The 23,078-nt window shown below is 38.8% G+C and overlaps 1 protein-coding gene across 5 annotated transcripts in view; it reads left to right on the plus strand.

The window, feature by feature from the left end:
• The first annotated feature begins 2,760 nt into the window (after window positions 1–2,760).
• SCAF8 (SR-related CTD associated factor 8) overlaps window positions 2,761–23,078 on the plus strand; it is a 150,477-nt gene continuing 130,159 nt past the window's right edge. For all 5 annotated transcript variants that reach the window (XM_050316753.1, XM_050316752.1, XM_050316754.1 and 2 more), the window contains exons 1-2: window positions 2,761–3,014; window positions 22,072–22,155. In XM_050316753.1, the coding sequence (XP_050172710.1) occupies window positions 2,985–3,014; window positions 22,072–22,155 (114 nt within the window). In that variant the 5' untranslated portion in view covers window positions 2,761–2,984. The remainder of the gene's footprint in view (window positions 3,015–22,071; window positions 22,156–23,078) is intronic.

Raw genomic sequence — 23,078 nt, forward strand, 5'->3', positions numbered from 1 at the left:
TCATTTGTATGCTTGCTTAACTTAGAACATGTAAGTATAATTGGAGATGTATTACAGTATCAATTCTGTAACCTATTTCTCATTCTTGGATGACAGCTGGCTCCTTATGAGATCAGAGAAGTACTGTACTCCCATTCTCCTTTCTACTGCTGGAATTAAATAGGGGTGTTAAAAGACTTGCTATCTAAATGCTTTAAGTGGTAAAAATATTTAAATGTCTATTACAGACCTACAGCAAGCAGGTTGAATATGGGGGGAGGGAAATCACTTAGTTTCAAATTCAACTTTGCTTTTGAGGTCAAGCCTTTGTGCATGTACCTCTAAGTGTACATCCTACCCCTCCTTCTCTGATTTCTCCTTTATTGGAATAACCTTTGTCCTTCTGGAAAAGCAATTGTGTGGTAGTTTTGTGATCGCTTTGAAGCCAATTTCAAAACCTTTTCTGCAAAGTTTCTGCAGCGTAGTATTCCATCCATTTTAATAAGGCAAATTAGGCTTGCTTCAATTTCACCTAAAAGGAAAGCTACCAGATGCTGGAGGGTTGTTTGTAACTTCAGTATTTCAGTAAGTTTTCCAAAGGAGTACAAAGTAAATAGTTTTAGCAGTTACTCTTGTAATACAATGAGTATCATGTAAAGCCTTCACAATAATTTGAGCAAAATCATCTCTTCATATTTTATTTACTCTTAATTCCCACAGGAAGAGAAAAAAGAACAAAAGATGAACAGAGGCTTTGTCCCTTCTGGTAAACATAGTGTGCTACTCTTAAATCATCTATAAAGAGGGTCTGCCAGAAGGTTGCACTGAGCTATGCACTTCATACAGTGTCAGTGCTACTGAGATTGGAAGGGACCTGGGGAGCTCTCTAGTCCAACCTCTGGCTCAAAGCAAGGTCAGTTGTGAGCTCTGAGTAAGTTGCTAAGCTCCCATGGGACTTTGGAAAGAGATACAGACTGCACAGCTTCTCTGGAAAACCTACTTCTGTGCTTGGCCATCTTCACAACGGAAAAGGCTCTCCTTCAGCTGAGAGGTCAGAACCTCTTCTGCTTTAAGCAAAGACCAGTACCTCTTGACCTCCTGCTACACAGGTCTGCAAAGAGCCTTATTCAATTGCTTAGAAATGATAAAAAATGTTAAGGAGCCTTATTCAGTTATTTTGTTTTGCAGCTATTGACTGCTAGTGGGTGCATTCCCTACCTCATGGACATCTTTCTTTTCAATCTGAACAGACCCTGTCCTCTCATTCTCTTATAACAGGGCACTTGCTCTTGCCTCCTGGCCCTCTGGGTGGCTTGATACTGCAACAGTGGTTGTTAGAGATACGCTGTTTCCCTAAGTAAGCTGGTCGTGCGTGGGGTAAGGGTGGAGAAACTTCCAATTCTGTTTGTAAAAAGACTTAATAATCTCTCTTGTGTTTGTATAAGAATGGAGCTGTAGGATTCCAGGTCTGCCTCAGATGCTGGGCTTATCTTAATTTGTAACTTACCTTGTTTGTTGAGTAAAGCCCACTTCAGTTTGTAAGGCTATGGCTCAGGCCTGTAATGGGATCTTCACTGTCCATGAAGAGCCCTTGTGGCTCTGGTCTGAGGGACACCTGTGAGAGCAGGAAGGCACAGTCTATCCAGAGCCCAGCTTAGGGTTGTCACTGGAAAAATGGAACACAATTCAAATGCGAACCTAATTCATGCTGTCATATGTCTGCTGTGTCAGTAGAGTTGAAAGAACATAAGCAAGGGAAAACAGCAGATAAAGACAAACCTAAGGTTTCATCCTCCTTGAGGCTCTCCCTTATGAAGGTGAGTCATGGGATGGCTTTGTGTTTGAGGGAGCAAAAACGTATGCCCTGGAAGCAACTCCTCCTGTTTGATAGAGCTGTTGCTGCCGGGATTTCTGTGCCGAGCAAGGTGTTTGTGCTTCAGGGGGAGGCAGGTGCTCTGCTGGACCGGCATGGTGGTGCAGGTATGGGCGGCACCGCTGTTCATGGAACTGCACCCTGTCCACAGCTTCACCTGGGAACACACCCTGGGATGTCAAACAGAAATGACTTAACGCCTGGGAATGGACTTGTAGATCTCCTGTGTTGGATGATTAAGTTCTAATATTCATGTATTAAGCGCACTGGGGCTTGCGATCGATTTGCATTACGATTTTGTGGGTTTTCTCCTTTCCTCTTGATAAATAACACTGATTACTAATGGGCTTATTTAATTGTTGGGGGTGGGGGTGGGGGTGTTGCCCTCTTACGTCTCGCTGATTCTCTCCCGCTGTTTTTCTTCAAGCCTGCGTGCCGTTCCCGGTTTCCCCGGCGTGCCTTGCCGGGAGGAGGGGGAGGCGAACCGTCCGGGCATCCGGAAACGCCACAACGGCGTCCCGACAACTCCCGGACTTGCCCCCGGTGACGACACAGAGCTGCGTTTAACACGGCGCTCCCGTAGCCCTTCCCTTCTCGCCCGCTCCCGGAGGCGGAGGAGCAGGGAAGCGCAGGAGGAGGAGGAGCAGGAGGGGATCTGGCGGGGCGGGCGCGCCGCCATCCCGGCAGCGCCCGTGGCCGTGCACGGGCGGTGTGCGGGCGCTGCCCGGCAGGGGGCGCTGTGGCCGCTCTGCGCCGCTCCGGGCGCTGCGCTGCGAGGAGCCCCCGCGTGTCCGCCATATTGGCGCCCGCGCCGCAGCCGCTGCGCGTTGTTCGCCCGTCTGCTGCCGGCGCGGCCGCCCGGAGCACAGCGCGCCCGGGAGGGGGGACGGCAGGGGGGCAGGGAGGGGAGCGCCGGCGCCGCCGGCCGGGAAGCGGGGCGAGGAGGAGACGGAAACGAGCGGGGCCCCCCGTCTCCCCGCGCCCGCCCCCTGCGCCACCCGCCATGGAGAGGAGGCCCGGCGGCCCCTGAGCGAGGAGCGCACGCACGCACCGACCGAGACTTGCCCCCGCCCGGCCCGGCCCGGCCGCCATCCGCGGAGAGAAGCCGCCCGGCCCCCGCCTCCGCCGCGACATGGAGGCCGTGAAAGCCTTTAACAGCGAGGTGTGTAGCCCCCTCTCCACGGCTCTACCTGCTCGGGGCCGGGGAGCGGGCGGGGCCCCAGGGCCCGGCGCCTTCCCTGCCCCCTCCTCCCCGCGGGGAGGGTGCGGGAGCCGGAGGGGCCCGGGGTGCGGGAGCGCTCCCGCAGGCCAGCCGGGGGCTCCCCCCCACGTCGGGCGGGAAAGGGCCCTCGTCGCCGTCCCTGGGAAGCGGGCGGGTGGAGAGGGTAATGGAGACGCCCTCCCTTCCACCCAACTCCTTCCGCCGTGTGAGGCTGGGGGCGGCTGGAGGGGAAGAATGGATCTGGCGGCGGACTGGGGGGAGAGGAGGGCGCGGGAGGAGAAGGAGGAGGCCTCTTTCCTGCGCCTGGCCTGCGGTTGGGCGGGTGATGCCCGGCCAACTTCACGCAGCGGCCGGAGGAGGCTGCGCGGGGCGGCGGGGGGGGCTCCAGGACCGCGAGGCAGGGAGACCGTGCCCTTCCCCGCCTTCCCTCTCCTCTCCTGCCACCCTCTTCCTCCTCGCTGCTTACATGTGTGCCCGCACCCCCGCCAGCGCGCATTTTCAACACCTCGCGGAGCTGTGTTTTAAATCTGGGGATGGGAATACAAAGGCCTTGGAGGCTCGTCTCCCTGTTTGAGCGTAGTACATTCTCAGTGGTCGAGATGGAAGCAGACATTCGCTACGTGCTGCACAGAGCTCAAATCCTGCACCGAAGTACTGTGCAGAGAGCAGGCACTCAAGAACACATGCTTGCAGGCTGAGGTATTGATACGGCACCTGGCTTCTCTTTGTGCTGAAAGTTAATGTTTATTTTATTGCAAGATGGTTCTTGTGGCAACTCTTTGTTCCTTTCATCGTCAGAGTTTGTAGTGTTTATTTTTTGAAGTTACTGTAAAAGCAAGAAAAATGAATACGTATTTTTCTTGTTACAGAGTCGTCCGTCTCACAGAGTAGATGTTTACTTTTATTGGGCTTAGAAAGTATCATCTCTGATTACCATATATACTTCTACAGACCGTTCACATATTGGAGCTCCAAGTTGTCCTCTCACCCACCCCTGCGAGGATGTAGCATGATTTTAATGATTTTAAGTATTATGGTTCCGTTTGGCCTGTGGTGGAACGCGTTGTTGCTACAAGCCACAGTAAGATAGGTTTTAAAATAAGCAGGTACTCTCCAGTAACTCAGGAGCAGTTATACAGCCCTAACTGATGTGCAGTTCTAGGTGTTGCACTTTATGCAGTTTGAATTCTTAAGTAGAAGAAAACACATTGTGGCTGCTAGAAGAAAAATAAACTTTATTTTTCCAATTTTATTATTTGATTGGTGTATGTGCTATATTGGTATGTGGGGGAAAGGAAGAATTTGGTGAACATAAGGTGTTTAGACCATTTTCCTTATATACCTATTAGTACGAGCAGAAGTCTTCACTTTCATACCAAAAAACAACTTATGACTGACTTGCTGAGCACTCAGGTATAAGTACTGTAAAAATAATTAAGTCTGAAACTTAAGATGTCAACTGTACCGAAGAGGAGAGCTTTTCAACATGCTTTACGTTTTCTAAATGCTTGAAAAACAGTAGACTGGGTTGTTGGAAAAGAAAATGTGGAATATCAGACTGACATTTTAACCAACTTACCTCCTATAGTATTAATAGACAGCATCTGTAATTTAACCTGTATCTCTGTATTTGAATGTTGGGCTACACTGATTGGAGGGTTTTAAAGATATCATGACTAAACCCCTGATCCTTGAAGTAAATGGTACAAGACTTGCTACATGTAGGGAATCCCAGGTGTCATTGCTAGCCGCTCTTAACACTTCTGCACCCAGTGCAGAACCTGACTTTGATGTAACTTTCCATCATTGTCTCTGGTGAAACTTAGCTATACATATTTTACATTTCAGAACTGATGATTACTAAATAAAAGTAGCTGAAATGTATGTGTCAGTAGGTTGCTATACCCAAATAATTTTGATTAACTTTGAAAATATTTGTACTTCACTTGTAAAAATCCTTTACTTTGTTTATATTATGTTTTAAGGGCATGTTATGCTCCAAAAATCATGTCTGACTTCTGTTCTAGAGTTTTTTGTCTTAAAATAGATATAAATTAAATTTTCTAGCAGATGGGATAGTCTAAATTGTATCAAAACTTTTAGCATACTTTCTCTTATGCAGTTTGCATTTGGTTAATAATTTTACAGCAGTTTATGTAACTTACCGCTGAAAACAAGGTGATGCTTTAGAAAAAAACATTCCAATACATTTAAACACTTAAGTGTGTAGATTGGGTACTTCTGGGGTTGATTTGTTTGTTTGGTTTTTTTTTTTTAAAGGAAGGAATTGTGTTTGTATTCTGTAATGAAGCTAAAATAAAGGCAGCTGTCCATCTAGGTAGTATAGCTTACTCCAGAGTTGTGTGTGAGCTGAGCAGTATCCTGTATTATAGCTATCCTATATGGCAGTCAGGATTTAAGTGGTTAATGTAGACTTGTCATTCATTTGATGAGGAGGAAATATTTCACATTTATTTGAACACTTTGACTACTGGAAATAATGCTGGCTATTGCGGAAAGCTGTGCAGCATCTAGTGATGATATGTGGCATTGTCAGTGCTGTACCTAATAGTACATACAAATTAACCCTAACATTTAAAGTCTTGGGAAAGGTAAATTTAAAGCCAAGAAGTAATCATACTCCTAAGTAAAACATGCTCAGTGTTGTTTTCCTGTAACGGTTGACATTTTACTTTAGATTAAAACTGCTTAGCAAATGAAAATTAAATAATGTACAACTGACATAGTATACTGTTGAGGTAATTGGCAGTGTTTTATACCACACAGTTTATCATTTGCTACAGTTGGCATCATGAAGGCTAACCATTGCAGAATCCTTTTCCTCCAGGTCGCAGTTCAGGCCCTGAGTTTTTTCTGAAAAAGCACAAAATCAGAGTCAAGAACAAGTTCTTGACAGAAGAAAATTACTGAAATGTTTCTAATTTTTTATATGCTCTATAAAAACAAATTGAAATGGACTAAAGGCAAACACATATCCTCATAGTTCCAGCACTCAGATGATAATGATTTAATTGCAGATATATAATTAACACTCAGTATTTGTTGCATAGTCAGCTTCAAATAGTCATAGTCAGCTTTGTTGCTGTCAGCTTCAAATCTAGCAGTTGTCACGTTGATTTCAAGTACTGTACTTGAAATTGGTTTTGAGTGCTACACTCTCCAGAGCTTCCTTGCAATACTTGTCTTTTTTGCAGTGGCAAGCTTTGTATTTCCAAATTATTTTTCACTTTATAATGCAAAGATTGTGTTCAGACAAGCCTGAAAAAAGGAGACCGATGGATGCTTTAATTCTGAAACACATTTAATTATTTTAAAATTTCTTTCTATATGAATATGTAGAATAATAGCTTATAGTTTTACAGGCATGTAAATAGTCATAGGACTGTAATTTATTTAAGGGGAAATGGAGGTCACAACTTCATTTTTAAGTACAACAGAAACTGGATATTTGAAGTTCTACTTTGTTTATTGTATCTGTAAAAAAGAAATTAGAGGAATCTTGAAAGGACATTTGCTTAAGATTTAAAGGGAAAATTCAACTTAAATGCTTTAAAACTTTATTCTTTAAAAACTGCAATAGTAATTCACTGATCTAATTCCATTAAATACAGCATTTCTAACAATAGAAAGTTTATCAATATCTTTAGTCCCATACAGGCACACATTTCTCTGTGTATGAGCTTCATTAAGTCTTGCTGTCCATGATGCTTTCTGATACTTTTTTTTTCATTCTCTTTATTTAAAAAAAAGCAAAAACGTCTCATGAATAAGATATGAACACTTTAGTTAAATCCTTGAAAATTACTTTCACTTTGAATTGCTGAGACTGGCACTTGCAACTTTGGTCTACAGCCATTTAGAAGATTAGAATGGTAAAATCTACACAGGGCATTTTGATAGCATACCTGGTTTTGGAATTTACGTTGTTGAATCCAATGCACAGTAGTTGTTAGCCTCCAGTGCTACAGCTTTGAGCTGTTTTATATTTGTCAGGCAACACAGTGTATTATGACAATCATATATTTAAAAAAACAGAATAAGGAAAAGCTGCTACATTGAAGCTCAGGAACAAGAAGGTCATAGGTCTTCTGATTCCTTTTCAGAAATGCTGTGTTAATTTGAACATATTTTGTATAAAAAACTTAATTCCTCTTATCTGTAGAGTTGAGTGTTAATCTTTTCATATACAACAGAATTGTATAGAAAACTAAGTATTGTCACGGAGATGTGGAATATGCTCTATCTTAAAGTGTTTCAAGAGGAGGATGCACATAAAGTGCTGTAAGGTTAAGGCAGTGATTACAGTCTGGTTTCAAGAGTGATGTGGGTTCCTGTACCTTTGCTCTTGTTACTCTAAATATTTTCTAGAGTGTGAGAGTCATAACTAAAACTTCCCACAGTATTGCTAGGTTGGTGTTCAGCTGTTACTAACAATGAAAGTGGTCATCCTTGCATAGTTCATCAGGAAGTGGAGTCCCTGAGCTTTTGGTGTGCATAACGGTCTTGAGAGTCCTGTAGGATGATAAACAGTACGTAAACATTACTACTTTGGGGTTCACATGTTATTATGGAATTGTCAGTGGTAGGGACATAGCAGATACTGAGCATTTACTGGTAATGCTGTTGTCTGTACCCCTTGTTTGCATTTCATGATATCTTGGTCACCTTTATCATGACATATCTTTAGAAGGTAGGTTTTAAGTGTCAGTGAGCAATAGTTCAGGTGCAATTTCAGAAATGTGACTCTCAGAAATGACCCACGTTTTAAATACTGAGCGTTGGAGTACAGGTGCATAAAAGTACAAAGGGCTAAACCAAAGATTCCATTTTAGACTACTTTATTTAAATGGCATATTGCAAGTCAATGAGGTGGCTTTTTCATGAAAGAATGCCAGTTGAAGCTAAAAAAACCTAAATGGTATGCCTCATGAAGATACCAAGTAGAGATTGATGCTGAATAGCTGAGGAAGGTGGTAAAAAAGGGATGATTTTTGAAATGAGAAGCCAGGACTTTGATTAGTGCAAGTAGATACTAGCAGTTAAGTATGAGGAATGGTGAAGAGACATGTCAGCTACTCTGATTCTGCTGCATGTTTCACATTGGCTGAAGCACCTGAAACATCTGCAGAGCTTTTTTTCCCCCCTAGCTGCTGAGACAATGAGAAAACCTCTGTTTCCTCTTCTCTGCCACTATGTTTTACTAGTCATAAAAAAGTGTGATCTTCTGTCATATCCTCTGCTGTTTGAAGGACTCGGCAACTATGATAAGTTTAAAGCTTTCGTCTTTTTTGTTTATCTGATATAACATTTATGTGATATATGATATTGTAAATTTTATTGTAGCAGATTGGGATGTAAGCTTTTGGTATACTTACACTTGTGAGTTAACTCAGTGATACTTAGATCTGCATATAGACATTCATACATCTGAAAAGTTGTTTCTGTTTTTCATTCTTAACCTCTGGAGTTATTGGGAAAAATGTCTTCCATTTTATTTCACTGTATAATCATGTAGTGCTTTTCATAAAAAAAACACTGAATCTTTATATGAATTCCCTTAAGATACAACAAAATATGTAAGAATTTGTTAGTTTCCTGTTTGCTGTCAGGAACATTAAGAGCTGTATCAGTGAAATGTCTTTCTCTCTGTTTTCCAGCAAGAGTTCAACTTCGCTGGCTCGCAACATTTTTCTTCCTTTATTTCTTTTTTTTTTTAGGGAGTAGGGAGGGAAAACCCTTTTCTCTTTGAGATACAGTAAATATTAAATTGGTGTTCACCTGATTAAATATGTCTCCATGTGTACCGAATAAATATTTACAGTTTTAATATCAGATTTTCAAAGATTTATCTGACCTCAGGCTTTCACCAGCCACAGGATCTTGACTTCAGGCAGTGTAAAGACATGAGCACACAAGGGTGTGTTAAAGGCACAAAATGTTAGGGCTTGTTATTGTTTTGGTGAATATCTCAAGAACTTTATTTCTTTAAAGAAGTAGTATAGGGCAGACTTTGATTGGTTTTCTGTCTTAGATACATACACTTTGAGTTTCTTCTTAAACTGTGGTCTGGATAAGATCTTAAACTGTGAGCCTGGAGCAGTTGTGTAGATCTCCAGATTCTTGTGTTGTAACTGGATAGTTTCAAGCATTGACCCTACTTGCTGCTCATTTAGACAGCAGTGAACTGTTTTGTAGTTTAAAACAAATGCACTTCTGAACTCTCATAACTTCAGATCCTTTGATTTTTCAACTGCTTACTAAGATCATGCCTGGGGCTTCAGTCTTTGACAGCATACTTGAAATTATCGTAAGAAGTCTTATTTGAGTTTGCCATCGTTTTGAGTTATGCCCCATCCTGGCAGCGGGGTTGGAACTAGATGGTCTTTAAATTCCCTTCTAACCTAAACTGTTCTATGATCAACAGTTTGTTTTTCTGTGGCAGTTGTAAAAGTGGAGTCTAGTAATCCAGATGTCTTTCTTACAGGAAAAAAACCCCAACATTCAGAACGAAAGTATTTAATAAAGCATATTTCTTGTAATAGCCTACTGTTTGTGCTGTTAGGCTTTTTGCAACTGAGCTACCATTTGTACAAAAATGACTACTATAGATATACAATTTATTATTTTCTTTCCACTGTTTTGTTTTCAAGAGTTTGCCTACATAACTTGGGTGGGTTTACTGGGTATAGTTTTTGATTGCATGAGGTTGTGGGAGTTATTCTCTCCTATCTTTGTGGCTATATGAGCAGGTAGCTGATGGGTGTTTTTCTGACACTTTGATATTCAGAAATATAATGCATATTTTAACATAATAAACTACTGTGTTTGTTACTGTGTTTGCTGTTGATGGTTTTGAGGGTTTGGCAGAGTGTTCCCATTTAAAGTGAAGGAACAAAAAGATGTGCCCCGAAGTGGAGTGGCAGAGTTGAAATCCAGGAATGGTGTGTTTGGGGGAATGGTGGCTGAGCAGTAAAACAGTGTAGGGTAACAACAGCTGAGAGATCGAAGCCACGTGTTTTGGTAACCTCGAACTTGTTTATTGTGACATTCTGTCTAATACTAGTTTTGAAAGATTGGAGTAAATATGCTTTCATAAAAACTTATGAGACCTGAACAAGGTGCACTGCTTTTATGCAAGGAAGTGAACAGATGTCTTACATGTTTGAATTGGAACTTATTGAAATAGGGGAAATTTCTGGGAATGGTATTTCAGAAGATCCATCATCCTGCATGGTTTGGTTTAGGGTTCAGCATTTCCAAATATGAATTTTGAGTTGAGTGGTAAGGATTTCCTTATTTTTTTCTCTGTTTTTAGTACTTATTAGTTCCTTTCAAAAGCTAAAGTAGACTTAATTATGTGCATTCTTTGCTTTCCACTCCTATTATTCCATAGCTTGTTTCTTTTCTAAACAGCAAAATATTGTATATTGCTGCTCACTAGAAAACGGTTAGTTTAAAAATTTTGGTATCATAGCATGACTTTATGGAGCTCTCAGTGCATAATTTAGAAATTAGTATGATAGATAAAAATGCAATTCTAATATTTTGATATTGATATGATTACAATTTTAAAAAGAGAAATAATTGTACGTTGAAATGTTTCTGGTTTTTGCAGAGGATAAGTCCAAAGAGCTTAGAATGTATTAACCAGATTGTTGTAAACTAGTGGAAAGACCTGATCAGACTGAAGTCTTTCAGAATACAGAACCTCCTGTACACATATTAATAAAACTGGGTCACATGAAAAGGAATAGTTTCAGAAAACATTGATCTTCATGACTTGGTTATCAGATATTCAGTAATAACCACTGCTGCTTAATTTTCAGAGTGGAGTACTTAATAGGAAAGGAAGAACATTCATATAACAAATATATGGGTTGGAAAAATCCTGTCCAGTATAAACTGTTATTTTTTCTTAAATTTTTTTTTTAAATCGTAAAGTTTCATTGTGAATGCAGGGTTTGTAAACCATATCCAGGGAGAAAATGTTTTTTAATCAACATGACAAGACAGCTTTTGTCATGAGCTCTACAAATAGTTGGCACAGAAAATGTGTGAGTCTGATTTTCAAAATATTTAAGATCTGTTCCTATATTTCATGTCTCAGAATTGTAGAGGTGTGATTGTAGTTAGACTTGTCTAAGGCTTTTAACTCCATGTTGTGCCACACTTTTCCAAACTAGTACATTGCAGTAAGAACAAAGGGTGCTTCTCCAGTGTGGGCAGCCCCCATGTGGAAATATGTGGAGACTGACATTGTGTCAGAAGCTGATCCATTTTCCTCTTGGTGATCTAGAATTAGCTATAAAATGATGATAAAATGTTAATGATGGAAATAAGCCATATGACAGGAAAGATGATAAAATTGCGTAAAGTGAAATATCCCTGTTATATTCCTTGGTTTTTTGTGTCATACTCTTTTATCTGGATCTTTTGATCTATCTTTCCGTTCTTGGAAGTTCAGGCGTCAGTAAAGTGCTCACTCTTACTAGCTGTTTTATATGGTCCATTTAGGTTTCTCTAAGGTTTTTGTTACCAAGTCATAAACATCTTGAGTTACTGTAATGAGAAAAAGAGGAGTTGGTGTTTTATGGCCAGGACCAAATGGAGTATGTTCTAGAGACTACCTGAAGTAAGCATGTTTCACAGTTCTTTCAGGAGACGGTTCTTTCAGGAGCTGGATCTAGGGAATTTCTTTAAATTCCAGTTTTACTTTCATAGTCTATTTGTACGAAACAGACTGTTCCAACAGAACTTAGAAGCTTTCTTTGAGAGTAGTAATTATGAGTGTTTAAAGAATATTGTAGATAGGCTGTTGGCTCAAATATATGAAAACCAAAATGGAATTTTGTTGTTTCATCTCAAATTGTTCAGATTCAGTAAATTTGAAAGTCATAGTTTTGTTTTCTCAAAAGAGGTAGGAGAAGGAGTGTGCAAAGGCATTGGTGGTAGCACCTGACTTCTCTGTGGGCTGAAATCTGATGGGCTGGAGAGACTGCTTTATTACCTTTGCATCTTATTTCACTTAGTTGCTTATACATTAGTTGGGGTGACTATTTAGATGTCCTCTTTAAACATAAACATTGGTGTATAATGCAACTGACATGCAGGAGCTGAGCTTTCCATGTGAATGTTCTTGGTTGCTTTTCGATTTTTTTATGACTTAATGAAATACAACAGGTAAAAGGAACACATGCACTTGGGTACCAAGCATATTGACTGTTATTTTATACTCGTTCATGAAAACCATGTCATGCTCTCTAAGTGTTTGAGAACACTTTTATTGAGGTAGTTGCTGTTGAGCTGTAACCTCATTCTACACTTTCTTAATATTGGATTTTGGCAACTTGTATTGTCTTGGTTGGTTACTGGAAGAAAAGAACTTCTTTTTTTCCCCTCCAAATTGAAATATGCTGAATGGAGCATCTATCATTCTGGTCATCCTATGTGCATATATATTTTAACATTTCTATGCAACACAAAGAGCAACATACTGGGTTTCAATAACAGTTCTCACAAGTAGGTCCTAGTCAGCATCAAGGAAAAATCCTACTCACTGAGAGATGGGAGTATGTAATTTAAATAAATTTTCCTAGAGATGAAATTTCAGGAGAGTGTGTGAAATGTTACATAATAGAAATTTGTTGATAGTGTCCTTTTTTAAAACAGTAACTGACACTACTCTTTCCTTGTTCTTTACAGTGTGGTGATATTAATATTTGGTAAGCGATTCAGTGGCTATTTCTGTATGTACAATTGGATTTGATTATTTTAATGCTTTTGAAATATGAAAGAAATTAACCTAATTTTTAAGCTAATATGTATTTGACTTGACTGCAAAGTATTTATTTTGTCCTTTTTGCACTGAGATTGCAGAGACTTGCTATTATATATGATGTCTCGTTAGTGTGATGTCATTATTTGATGTCTTGTTAGTGTTGTGTCCTGATAGCGTCCAGAGAAGGCTTTAAAAACGTTTCAGTAGAGAGGTGTTTAACTGATAGCCCTGATGCTGGTCAAAATCTCGTACTTAAGAGATTGACTGAGTCCTAGAGTATCAATATCAAGATGTTTGTTGCCTTAGATGCTGTTTCAGTGTTACATATATTTGTTTATATGAATATCTGTTCCTTTGGATCACATGAGACTGGAGTTTTTCATAGCTTTCAAGCCTTCTAGTGGCAAAATTGTATGAAAAATTATTTCCTAGCCTTTCTTCTCTTGTGTTTATAAGATTTGGCAGAGGTATAAAAAAAGACATCTTACTTAGAAGCTGTATTTTAATAAAGTTGCTATTTTGTTATATTTTTTATTAAGAATTTTGGGAGGGGAACAATTGTCTGGCTCTTTTGCCTGTTGAATAAGAGTGCTGAAAGATCTTGAAATTAAGTGCTGTGCTTTGTGGAAGTGTAGTGAGCCATTGCCTTCCATGGAGATGTGTCATAACTTGTTTTGTAAGCAGCTGACCATCCTCAGAGGATGTAAGTTCTCGTGCATGGTGCCTGCTCTTCACTTGAGAAGCTTTAGACTGTAGCTTAGCACCATGTATTGTACTGCCTTGTACATTACAACTATTTGCAATAGAGTTTACTTTTTGCAGGTATTTATAATAGATTTAACTTTAGCTACTTTTTGAATTACGGTTGTAATGACAAAACTATTGTTTGCATTACTGAACGATGAAAATTTGAAATATGCTGATAAATTCCCTGACTTTCAGTAAGCCTTCTCTTGAAGACCACTTTTCTTAATAGAATTGAAAAAAAAAATACAGACCAGAAGTTCACTGCGTTATGTGTAGCATCAGCCTGACCTTTGCATTTCCTCCCAGTCCCAATGTATGATTTGTATAGCTTATTAAATCTTTGAGCAAGACCATATTTTTCCCCCCTAAGTTTGGAAATAGTACTTACTTAAATTATATTGGGGAAAAGGAGTGTTAACAATACTGTTAACTTTTACGTACACTGGAATATTGCATTTTACGTGGTTTCTTATCACTGTCATTACTTTTTGCTATACAAATCATTATTTTTTTAATCAGATATGGGAAAATACAGAATTGTGAATATAATTGGCTTTATTTGCTAGCCTGGTCTTTTCTTCAGTGTCTTACATAAATGTAAGAGCTTTTATGTAGTAAATCTGTGTAGCTTTTTGCATGTGAACCAGTTAATTCTGAAGGAGGTATGGAAGAAATGCTTGTTTTAGGATATATTATTAAAAACTGAGTCTTAAAGCTTTTTTGTTTTTTTCCCTAATGTGAGAACATACAAGATACCTCAGTTGAAGCTGATGAGGAATTTGAATTTGTTTAAAGTAGGTGAATATGTTAAAATAAGGGAGAATTGCTGTGACTTTTATGTAAGACAATAATGTCATGTAATAATGTAAGTACAAGAGTTCTTTGAGAAAATTATAAGCACATGGACAGGGAAGAGCCAGTTGTTTTTACTTGGATTTCCAAAAGTTTGGAAAGACATTGGATTGCTGTGAAGAGTGCATGCTTAATTGATTGATGTCTGCTAAAAGGGGTGACGAGAAAAGTTCATGTGCAGAAATAAATTGTTGTCTTTTCTCATGATGGAAAAATATATATATGGGTTATATAATTATATGAGTTTGTTCTGAGAGTCCATGAATTTCAATTTATTTGTCAATACTGTGAAAGAGCGTTAGAATGAGGCAAAGAAGTTCTTTGGCAGTGTTAGGTTATTCAGGATGTTAGTACTGAAGCGCTGGCCATGAAGGATTGCAAAAGGACACTGCTGTACTGAGTTAGATGGCAGCCTACAGTTTCATGAAGTTAAATGTGGTAGTGCAGGCTGGGGAGAGAGTATGAAAAAGGCAATACTGGCTCTATGTACCCAGTGATAGGCATTGAAATGATATAATTTGTTAACTAATAAAACTTTGCAGTTGAAAAGGAAATGTCTGATTGAAGTTCAGCAGTAATCACAACAGCAGTTAAGAGTCCTGGAAATTATTAGGAAAGAAATAGAGACCATTTTGTCTTACTCCTTGCGCAGTCTGGTTTGTACCTCACAAGGCTGTGTTGGCAGAACTGCATGTACAAAGGACAGAACCGTCAAAGAAATGGAACAGGCCTGTATGAGAAACTGTTAAATATTAATACTCCTTTGGGGCTTTAGAGCAAGGATGACTGGAAGGTGAGGGGGTAGAGGTCTGTAATACTAGGGATACAGAAGAGGTAAATCACTGTGCTTTCCAGGGCAGAAGTTAAGTAAATCCAGTGTCACCAGTAAGCATAGGTTCAAATTAAAAAAAAAAAAAAAAAAGGGGGTTTCTTCTTTGCACAGATTTTGATTAAAGTATGCACTTTTGCTAGATAGACGTTGGGACAGGCTGAAGATTTACGTGAATTCCTTATATGGTGGGAATTCAGAGATTTTTATGAAAAAGATCGGTTGGTGCTGTCTGAGGAATCACTGAGCTATAGGTTGCAGGTAGCTAAAATAATATTTAAAGGATGTATCACTAAAAGGACAACTGTATGTTATCCTTCGTAAACATCATCTGTTGAATACTGTTTCTGTTAGTTTTCTCTGAACTAGTAGCATTCCTCAGTAAGTAACACATTTTTCATACCATAGAACAAAGAGAAGGAGGAGCAGTAAGAAGAAAAAAAACTCCAATAAACCTCCCTCCAAAAACAACAACCAAACAAACAAGAATTAAAAAATAAAAAGGTTAACATAAATTATTACAAGAAGGTAGAAAGGAACAGAAAAAAAGTGGTCCTGATAGTAATCATCCCTTTTTCGTGCAGTCCAAGTAGGAGTGACCTCTGTGTCTCAGCTCAGAGACATGACTAGACAGAGAGCTTGAACAGTTGCCAAGTCTCTGTTGTCAGACTTCCTGCTTTTCCTTACACTTGAAATAGCCAAGCTGACTAGGGCTGGGTGAAGTTTGAGAAGAACCAAGCAAGATTCTGGTGAGGCTTTGGATGTGGAAGGTAAATAAAAAGGGGACTGTATATGCAATTTCAGGACATTTTGTAGGATCTGGAAGAGGAATGTGGGCTATTTAGTATCTATATGGTGAGAGGGTTTTCCACCATTCCCAGTTAATGGCCATGAGTCAGGATCAACAAGCACACCCGAGCCTCTGTGTCTCAGGTCCTCCACTGAGACTTTTCCACCACTACATTCCTGTTAAGCAATAGACTTCGTTAACAATGTAAGCTCCTACACTGCGTTTTTCCTGTGTCAGTAAGTCCTGCTACTGACTGTTTTGCTGTGACATGAGGCTGAGATGGGAAGAGTGAAGTACAGTTGAATAGGGATGTTTTTTTAGGTGTGACTTCAAGGTGGATTGAGCAGGTGTTATACACGCTGCTGAAGAGTCGTGGAGAGGAATTACTGAGAGTGTTGGAGATCTGATACAAATTTGACCCTCTCTGTCTTGCTGTTATATTTCTGTACAGTTGAGTTAAATACAAACTTATTGCAACATTTATTTTTATAATTATGACAGTAACAAATCAGGTTTAGAGACAGCCTAAGAATCAACTGTTAACACTACTGCTTTGATCATCCCCCACTGCCCTCCCCAACCCCCATTCTCTAGAAGTTTAGTCTTTGTTCCTTCCTTATCCTTGTGTGATAATGTCTCACCTTTAGTTTTGAGAGTAATGTGCCATAATTCAAGAATGGACACTACAAAACAAAGCTTTGTATATTTTTTTAATGTTTAATTTACAGTTTTGGTGTGTTTTTTGTTTTGTTTTGTTTTGTTTTTTTTAAATTAGGGTTTAACTTTTCAGTTTATTCCAAGTCACTCTGTCTTCCTGAAGTATTCTCCTAAATGTTTTGTCTGTGTTGTGGTGACTGCTCAGGAGAGCTTTTGTGTCAGGATGACTCTTGGGTGAATACACAGCTCTCTGCATTAGTGCTCTTTTCCAGGCAAATATCAGGAGACTCTCTCCCTTAGTAGGATAGATAGGAGGTAAATTTCTATTTTATTTAGATTAGCATCTTTTTTTTTCTGGTGCAAAATCAGTTACTAAATGAACAGGAAAAATAAATTGGTCCATCAGTGTATAAAGTGTTTTTTAAATTAAATATTGATATGTATTCAAAATATGCCTCAGATTTCAACAGCAAACTTCTGTATTTACTGGTTTTTCACATAAGAAATTATGCAAATACTTCTGCTGTGCAAATCCTTCCAACAGGGAACTTAGGACAATAACTAGAAAAAGCATGTTTAATTGATGGTCAGATACCTTTCAATAATAATCAGACGTTTAAAGAAATACTGATCAGTCTTTGTCTTTTTGAGCAAGTGTTTCATTTGAGTTGATGTTTATCCAGAAAAGTAGGTAAATAGCTAATGAATGGCAGACTTTCCTTACAATCACAGAATTGTATGGTAACTCAGCTCTAAAGGATATAGGTATTTTTATGTTTGCATAAGAGTTTCTGTGTATGCTCCCTTGCTCTGTTCTTCCAGTTTGCATTGTAAATGGGACTAGCATGCTTCAAAACCTCTGAAATTTCTCCTGGTTTTATCTGCCACTTAAAGATTACAGTGTTTCATTTTCGACCCTCTAAAATGAACTGTAATTCTGCTGTGGGAAAAATACAGCTGCCTGATGTGATAAGGCTTAAACTTCATTTGAATAAGATTTTTTAAATGGAGAGCTACATTTTGTATGAACATACAGATAGCTAACTGTGATTTATACAGTTATTTAAAAGAGTGGGTGTGTTTCGTTATGGTATCGGGGCACAGAGTGAGTGAGTTGACATTCACTGTGATAACAGTTCAGGGGTGAATCAGTTCCCTCTGAGAGGCGCCCTTCCAGGCTGAGGACAACCACACTGGGCAGTCTGAAGCCACGTCCACCAGCCTGTCTCTTACTTACTCCCTGCTCATGTCATGTGGTGTGCTCCTCTGGTCCCGTCCTTCCCAGTTAATCTTCACTACTCAGATTGTAATGACATGTGCCATCTCTTTAGTAATCCTGTTTGCAGGCTGAAGAGTCCAAACCATCTTTGTTATTCTTTTTAAAGCTTTACCATAATTTTGGTTATCCTTAATGATTTCATGCCTTCCTTGGAGATTAGAGGGTGAGACCAGAAATTCCAGAAGTACTGAGAGGCTGGGAGTGCCCTGTAGGTTGATACAGTCACATAAATAATGTGGTTCTAAAAGTCCATTTGCTGCATTTACTACTGAGAGTTTTCTGGTTTACTCTTGAGTAGATACCTTCAACAGAATTCCTCATGTGTCAGCATCCTGTCCTGAATGGCAATAGCCAGCTTCAAAGCCAGCATCCACTACTTCATATGCACTCGTACTTAATTTGTCTGCCTTTTTATTACTCAGTAGTGTCACCGATGTTCCTTTGCAGCTTTTGATAGTCTGATTTTGTCTTAACTAGAATATAGGTGACAGTACAGGCTCGAGTGGGACTCTGTTGTGAATTCCCTTTATTACACATTAAATGACTGTTTACCTTAATTGTTTGCTGGTGTATTTAAGGAGTAGTTGGTTGGGTCATGCGAGGGCCTGTTTAGGACAGCTTAGTTTCTTTAGAGCATTTTTTAGACATCTTTGGTAAATGTGTTTGGGTAGTCCAGGTGGTCTTATATCAGTGATTTTTCAGTGTGCTCATTGACTCTTTTAGAGAAGGACAGTATACTGAGATGTGGCTTTTCCTTACAACAGCTGCATGGAATTATCTGTGTGCCCACTAACTCTTTTATTTCGAGTAATTTATGCAATTCTTTTCTGGTAAAACATTTAATCAAACTGATCCATTGTTTCCTAATTTTCACCTTGAACCCTTGTCAGAAAGTCATGTTGCTTTTCCTGTCTCTAAGAGCTATTAGGTTGAGACTGTTTAAAATGAGAATTCATGAATCACAGCTGCTAAGTCCTTCATTCTTGAGTTTTGTTCTAGTACTTCATTATTTTTTACATTGTGAGCTTGTTCTTTACCTTCTTGTGAACACACTTGAGCAGAATTCTGGTGTGGGAGGACTCCAAGGTTTTTCGTTAGAGTGCAGATCTTAAAAGAGAAGGGGAGGGTTCTTTTTCCAGAGGGCTTTATGAATCCTTCTGTATGTGCTGATTGTCCTGGAGAAACACTTTAATGGATCTTCTGTTTTTTTCTCTGTTCTGAAAAGCGGTGCTTGTTTCTCAGACTTGATTGCATTGTCTTTTACATGTACATTGTCTTTTACATTGTCTTTTACATGTACATTACCAGCCAGAAATTACTTTTCCTCATCCCCTTTGAATACTACTACTGATTTTCTTAAGTATATCATTACCATTTGTTTAAAGGCTTCTTTTATGTGAGGGCAAGCAGTTGTCTTCAGCCAATGAGCACGAAAGCCTTACGAAACTAAGGTCAGGAAATAACGAGAACAAACTGTTTTAGCTAAACATCTATACAAAAGGGCATACAGGAAAAATGAGCTAGAATATAAGCATAGATTTAAAAAATAATACATGTATCTTTAACTCCTTATTTCTCAAATGCCCAGTGTCTTAAAAAAACGGTCTACACTGGATGAAAAACTAAAGTTTTCATTACTAGAGAGGCAATCAAGTCTTGCTTCTCTAGTCAGCCTTGAAGTGGAAAAAATGGGTTTGATGGATGTGGAGCTGGCTGGATGTCAGCATCCAAAGAGTTACATTTAATGTCTCAGTTTCCAAACTGTGGTTCCAGCACATCTGTGTGAGTCAGTGGTTGTACATCCTGGTAGCTGTGTTTGTCATAGGTGAAGGAACTACAGTGCCAAAACTTCTGGGACTCTTTTCAGGTTAGCAAGGTGGCTTCTGGAATCCAGACTCACTTCACGTTTGCTCACATATTTGTGAATTGCTTTTACTAGCTAGTATTTTGGGCTTTGAGAGTGCTGATGGAATACCCAAACTGATTCTGCTAAGAGACAGAATGTAAGCAAACTGTTACTGTAGTTGCACATCATCCGGCCAAACAGTAGCCAGGGTGAGTGACCCACGGTCTGGTAATCACCTGTGAGTAACTGGAAGCTGAACAGTGAGTTGTGAGTATAAAACAGAGAAGAAGCTGATTGGAGACTCTTGATTTTCTGCCTCGTTTTTCCCTTTCCCCGGTGGGGGTGAAGAGCATTTACATATCTGCATTCTAGAAGTATGTTGTTTTTTGTTGTATAAGCAGCAGATAAGTGAATCAGAAAATTTTGCAGCAGCAATTAGCATTAGTGAGAATTAGTAACAGTTGTTTTAAAAGTGGATGTCTAGCTGTGAACTGGTTATAATTTCACAGTTTTAGTGGAAATCCTTTCAGTCTGAGAAGACAAACATATACTTGGACAAACCAGTTTTTTTTTCAGTTTGTCTTTTGACAGCTATAGGAGGTTTTTAGTTAAAACTGGTTTTGACAGGAAAGGATAGAAAAAAGAGCATCTCATGTTTGCAGGGAGAAGAAATCCTTGTCTCTTGGAAATTCAAATGTGATGGAAGAATTATCTACATGTTATCTTCAGAATGATAAATTATTATAAGCAACTGGGGGAGTGTGACCTATATTTAAGATTGTCTAATCCTTTCCTCTATGTGATCCTGTTTACTGTTACATTTTACTTTATTCAGTGTAAAAGATTTTGAACTACATTTTCTGATCTAGCAGTTTGCCACAAATTGAGCAAATACTGGGAAGTTATTTTTACTATCTGTGTGGATATTAATCTGATTCAATATATTGCATTTTCAGGCTGTGTAGTAGGAGAGGGGCCTTTTGGCTTTGTTTCTGTTTCAATGCCCGTTTTATGGAAGAACTCCAATTCTTCCTGTCCTTAGGAAGAAAATGAAAAATTGTTTGTGGATGGTCATTCCTGTTATCAGGACTCTATTTTTGAACTTCTAAACGTTCTGATAATCTTCTGAACATGCTTCTAAGCTTGTGTTGTAAACAAAATTACAATATAAGTCAAGAATATCCCTAAGTCTGGTTTGGCACTTTGTATCTGGTCTTTTTATGTATGAAAGTAGCAAATACTAGCCAGTCCCTTCTCTGCTAACACCTAGGGCTGAAGGAGAAAAGAGGGGCATTTTGTTCAAAATCATATATTGTGAATAATCAGAGGTTTTCAAAGCAAGTAAATAACCTTGGATGAAGGAGTCTGGAGTGAGTGTGCAGGAAGGACTTGTTTCCAATTAGCACCTATTAATCATTGCTATGAATTTAGTTCATGTAAGGTTTCACTATATAGCAGATTTGTGATTAATACCTACCACTCTGGATTGCTTCTGCTGGGAGATGTATGTACGAGTAGAAACAGTTAGTAGTCCAGGGAGAACAGTGTTTCAGAACTCCACCACCTGTGTGCTGTGGTCATTTTCGTGGTTAGATATTAATGTAAGTCATGAAACTGTGTTTAAAGTTGAGAACCCAGCTTGATTTTTGCTTAAGCATTTGTAATACTTCTAATACATTACTTTTCTGAGTTAATGCAGTGAATGAAGTCTGTACTTTTTTCAATCTGTTTGAAGTGGCAAAATTGCCACATTCTCATTCTTACTGGGCTTGATTTTTTTCCCCCTAATGGAAAATAAAACAATTTGATTCAGCAGGCATATGTTGATGAATATACTAAGTTAAACTTCTATTATGCTTCCATACAGTTACTCAAGTATGTTAATGTCTTTTCCCTAGAAAGCTACCCTATTTGTATGTTGTAACTTCACCCTGCAATGTCTGCAGTATTATTCAGTGCTTGGTATATATATATGGACCATTGCAAAGAAAAACCTGCTCTCTTTTAGGTTTTTTGTATCTTATGTTATATTGTATTGAGCTTTTTTTATTTTTTCTTAAATGGAAATGTCTTTTCTTGCATAGTACATAAAATCCAACTAAAATTAAAAGTGGTATTTTCTTGTGGAAAAATAATGCGTTTTTATCGTGCTTACAACTTCAGAATATATTTATGGTAACTTTTTTTTTTTTTGGCAGTTGTACTCGCTAAATGATTATAAACCACCCATTTCTAAAGCTAAAATGACTCAGATCACCAAGGCAGCAATCAAGGCTATAAAGGTAAGAAATCTTTTGGCCTCTTTTATGTTTCTCATATATGTCCAAATAATTTCTTTTGAATAGTGTAAAGAATTTCCCTCGGAACTTTCCCACCACCCTTGTTGTATGTACAGTTTCCAAGTTACGATCAAATGTGATAGTGAGGGGATTTTCAGGAGTACAACAGAAGGCTTAATTTGTGGTGTGACTTTCATTTGCTGGTTGTCATATGTGAGAAAGAATTATACCAACTTGACTCTTCTGTCAGATCTGAAAGACAGGACTTTTTCCTCAGTTTAAAAAGGAAACACTGACATGCCTGTGAACAGATGAATAAATAGAAAACCATAATTCACCCTTGTCTCTCCTCTCCCCCCCATAATATATGCATGCCTTTGGATCGATACAACTGTTCATTTTTTCTAAATTCCTAGCATAACCTTTTCATGGATATTGTTCGTAGATTTCAGTTTTTTTGTTGCTTGGGTACAAATTGATTTTAAATTTTAGCATTAGTACACTCATTAAAGATTATTCCTGCCACAAAAAGTAATTGCCAAACAGCAATGGAGCAGCAGAAAATGTCACTGAAAAATGGTGAAGAAAAGAAGTGTGCCACTAGTGTTAAGTGTTGAAACAAATGGAAACTCAGTAGTAAAAGCTGGAGAAGTGAAAAAGAGGTTAATATAAAAGAAAACAGACTGAACTTTTGCTCTTCCTATCTATGTTCCTTTACTGAGAATGGAGATACATTTTCAGATAATGAAATCCATAGTGGTGTTTTGTGTAATTGGGAGAGAGCAATTTGATGTCAGAAGAGTGAAATTCACTGGCTTTTTAAAATATGTCTATGTAAGTTAAAGCCTGTGTGTTGCAGTATAATGAAAATGCTAAAAACTTGTACTGAACATAAACAAGTAGTAAATTATAGTAGATGGTTCTAT

This window comes from Myiozetetes cayanensis, unplaced genomic scaffold (genome assembly GCF_022539395.1).
Source record: "Myiozetetes cayanensis isolate MyiCay16 unplaced genomic scaffold, myiCay2020 scf2-11, whole genome shotgun sequence".
Taxonomy (NCBI): Eukaryota; Metazoa; Chordata; class Aves; order Passeriformes; family Tyrannidae; genus Myiozetetes; species Myiozetetes cayanensis.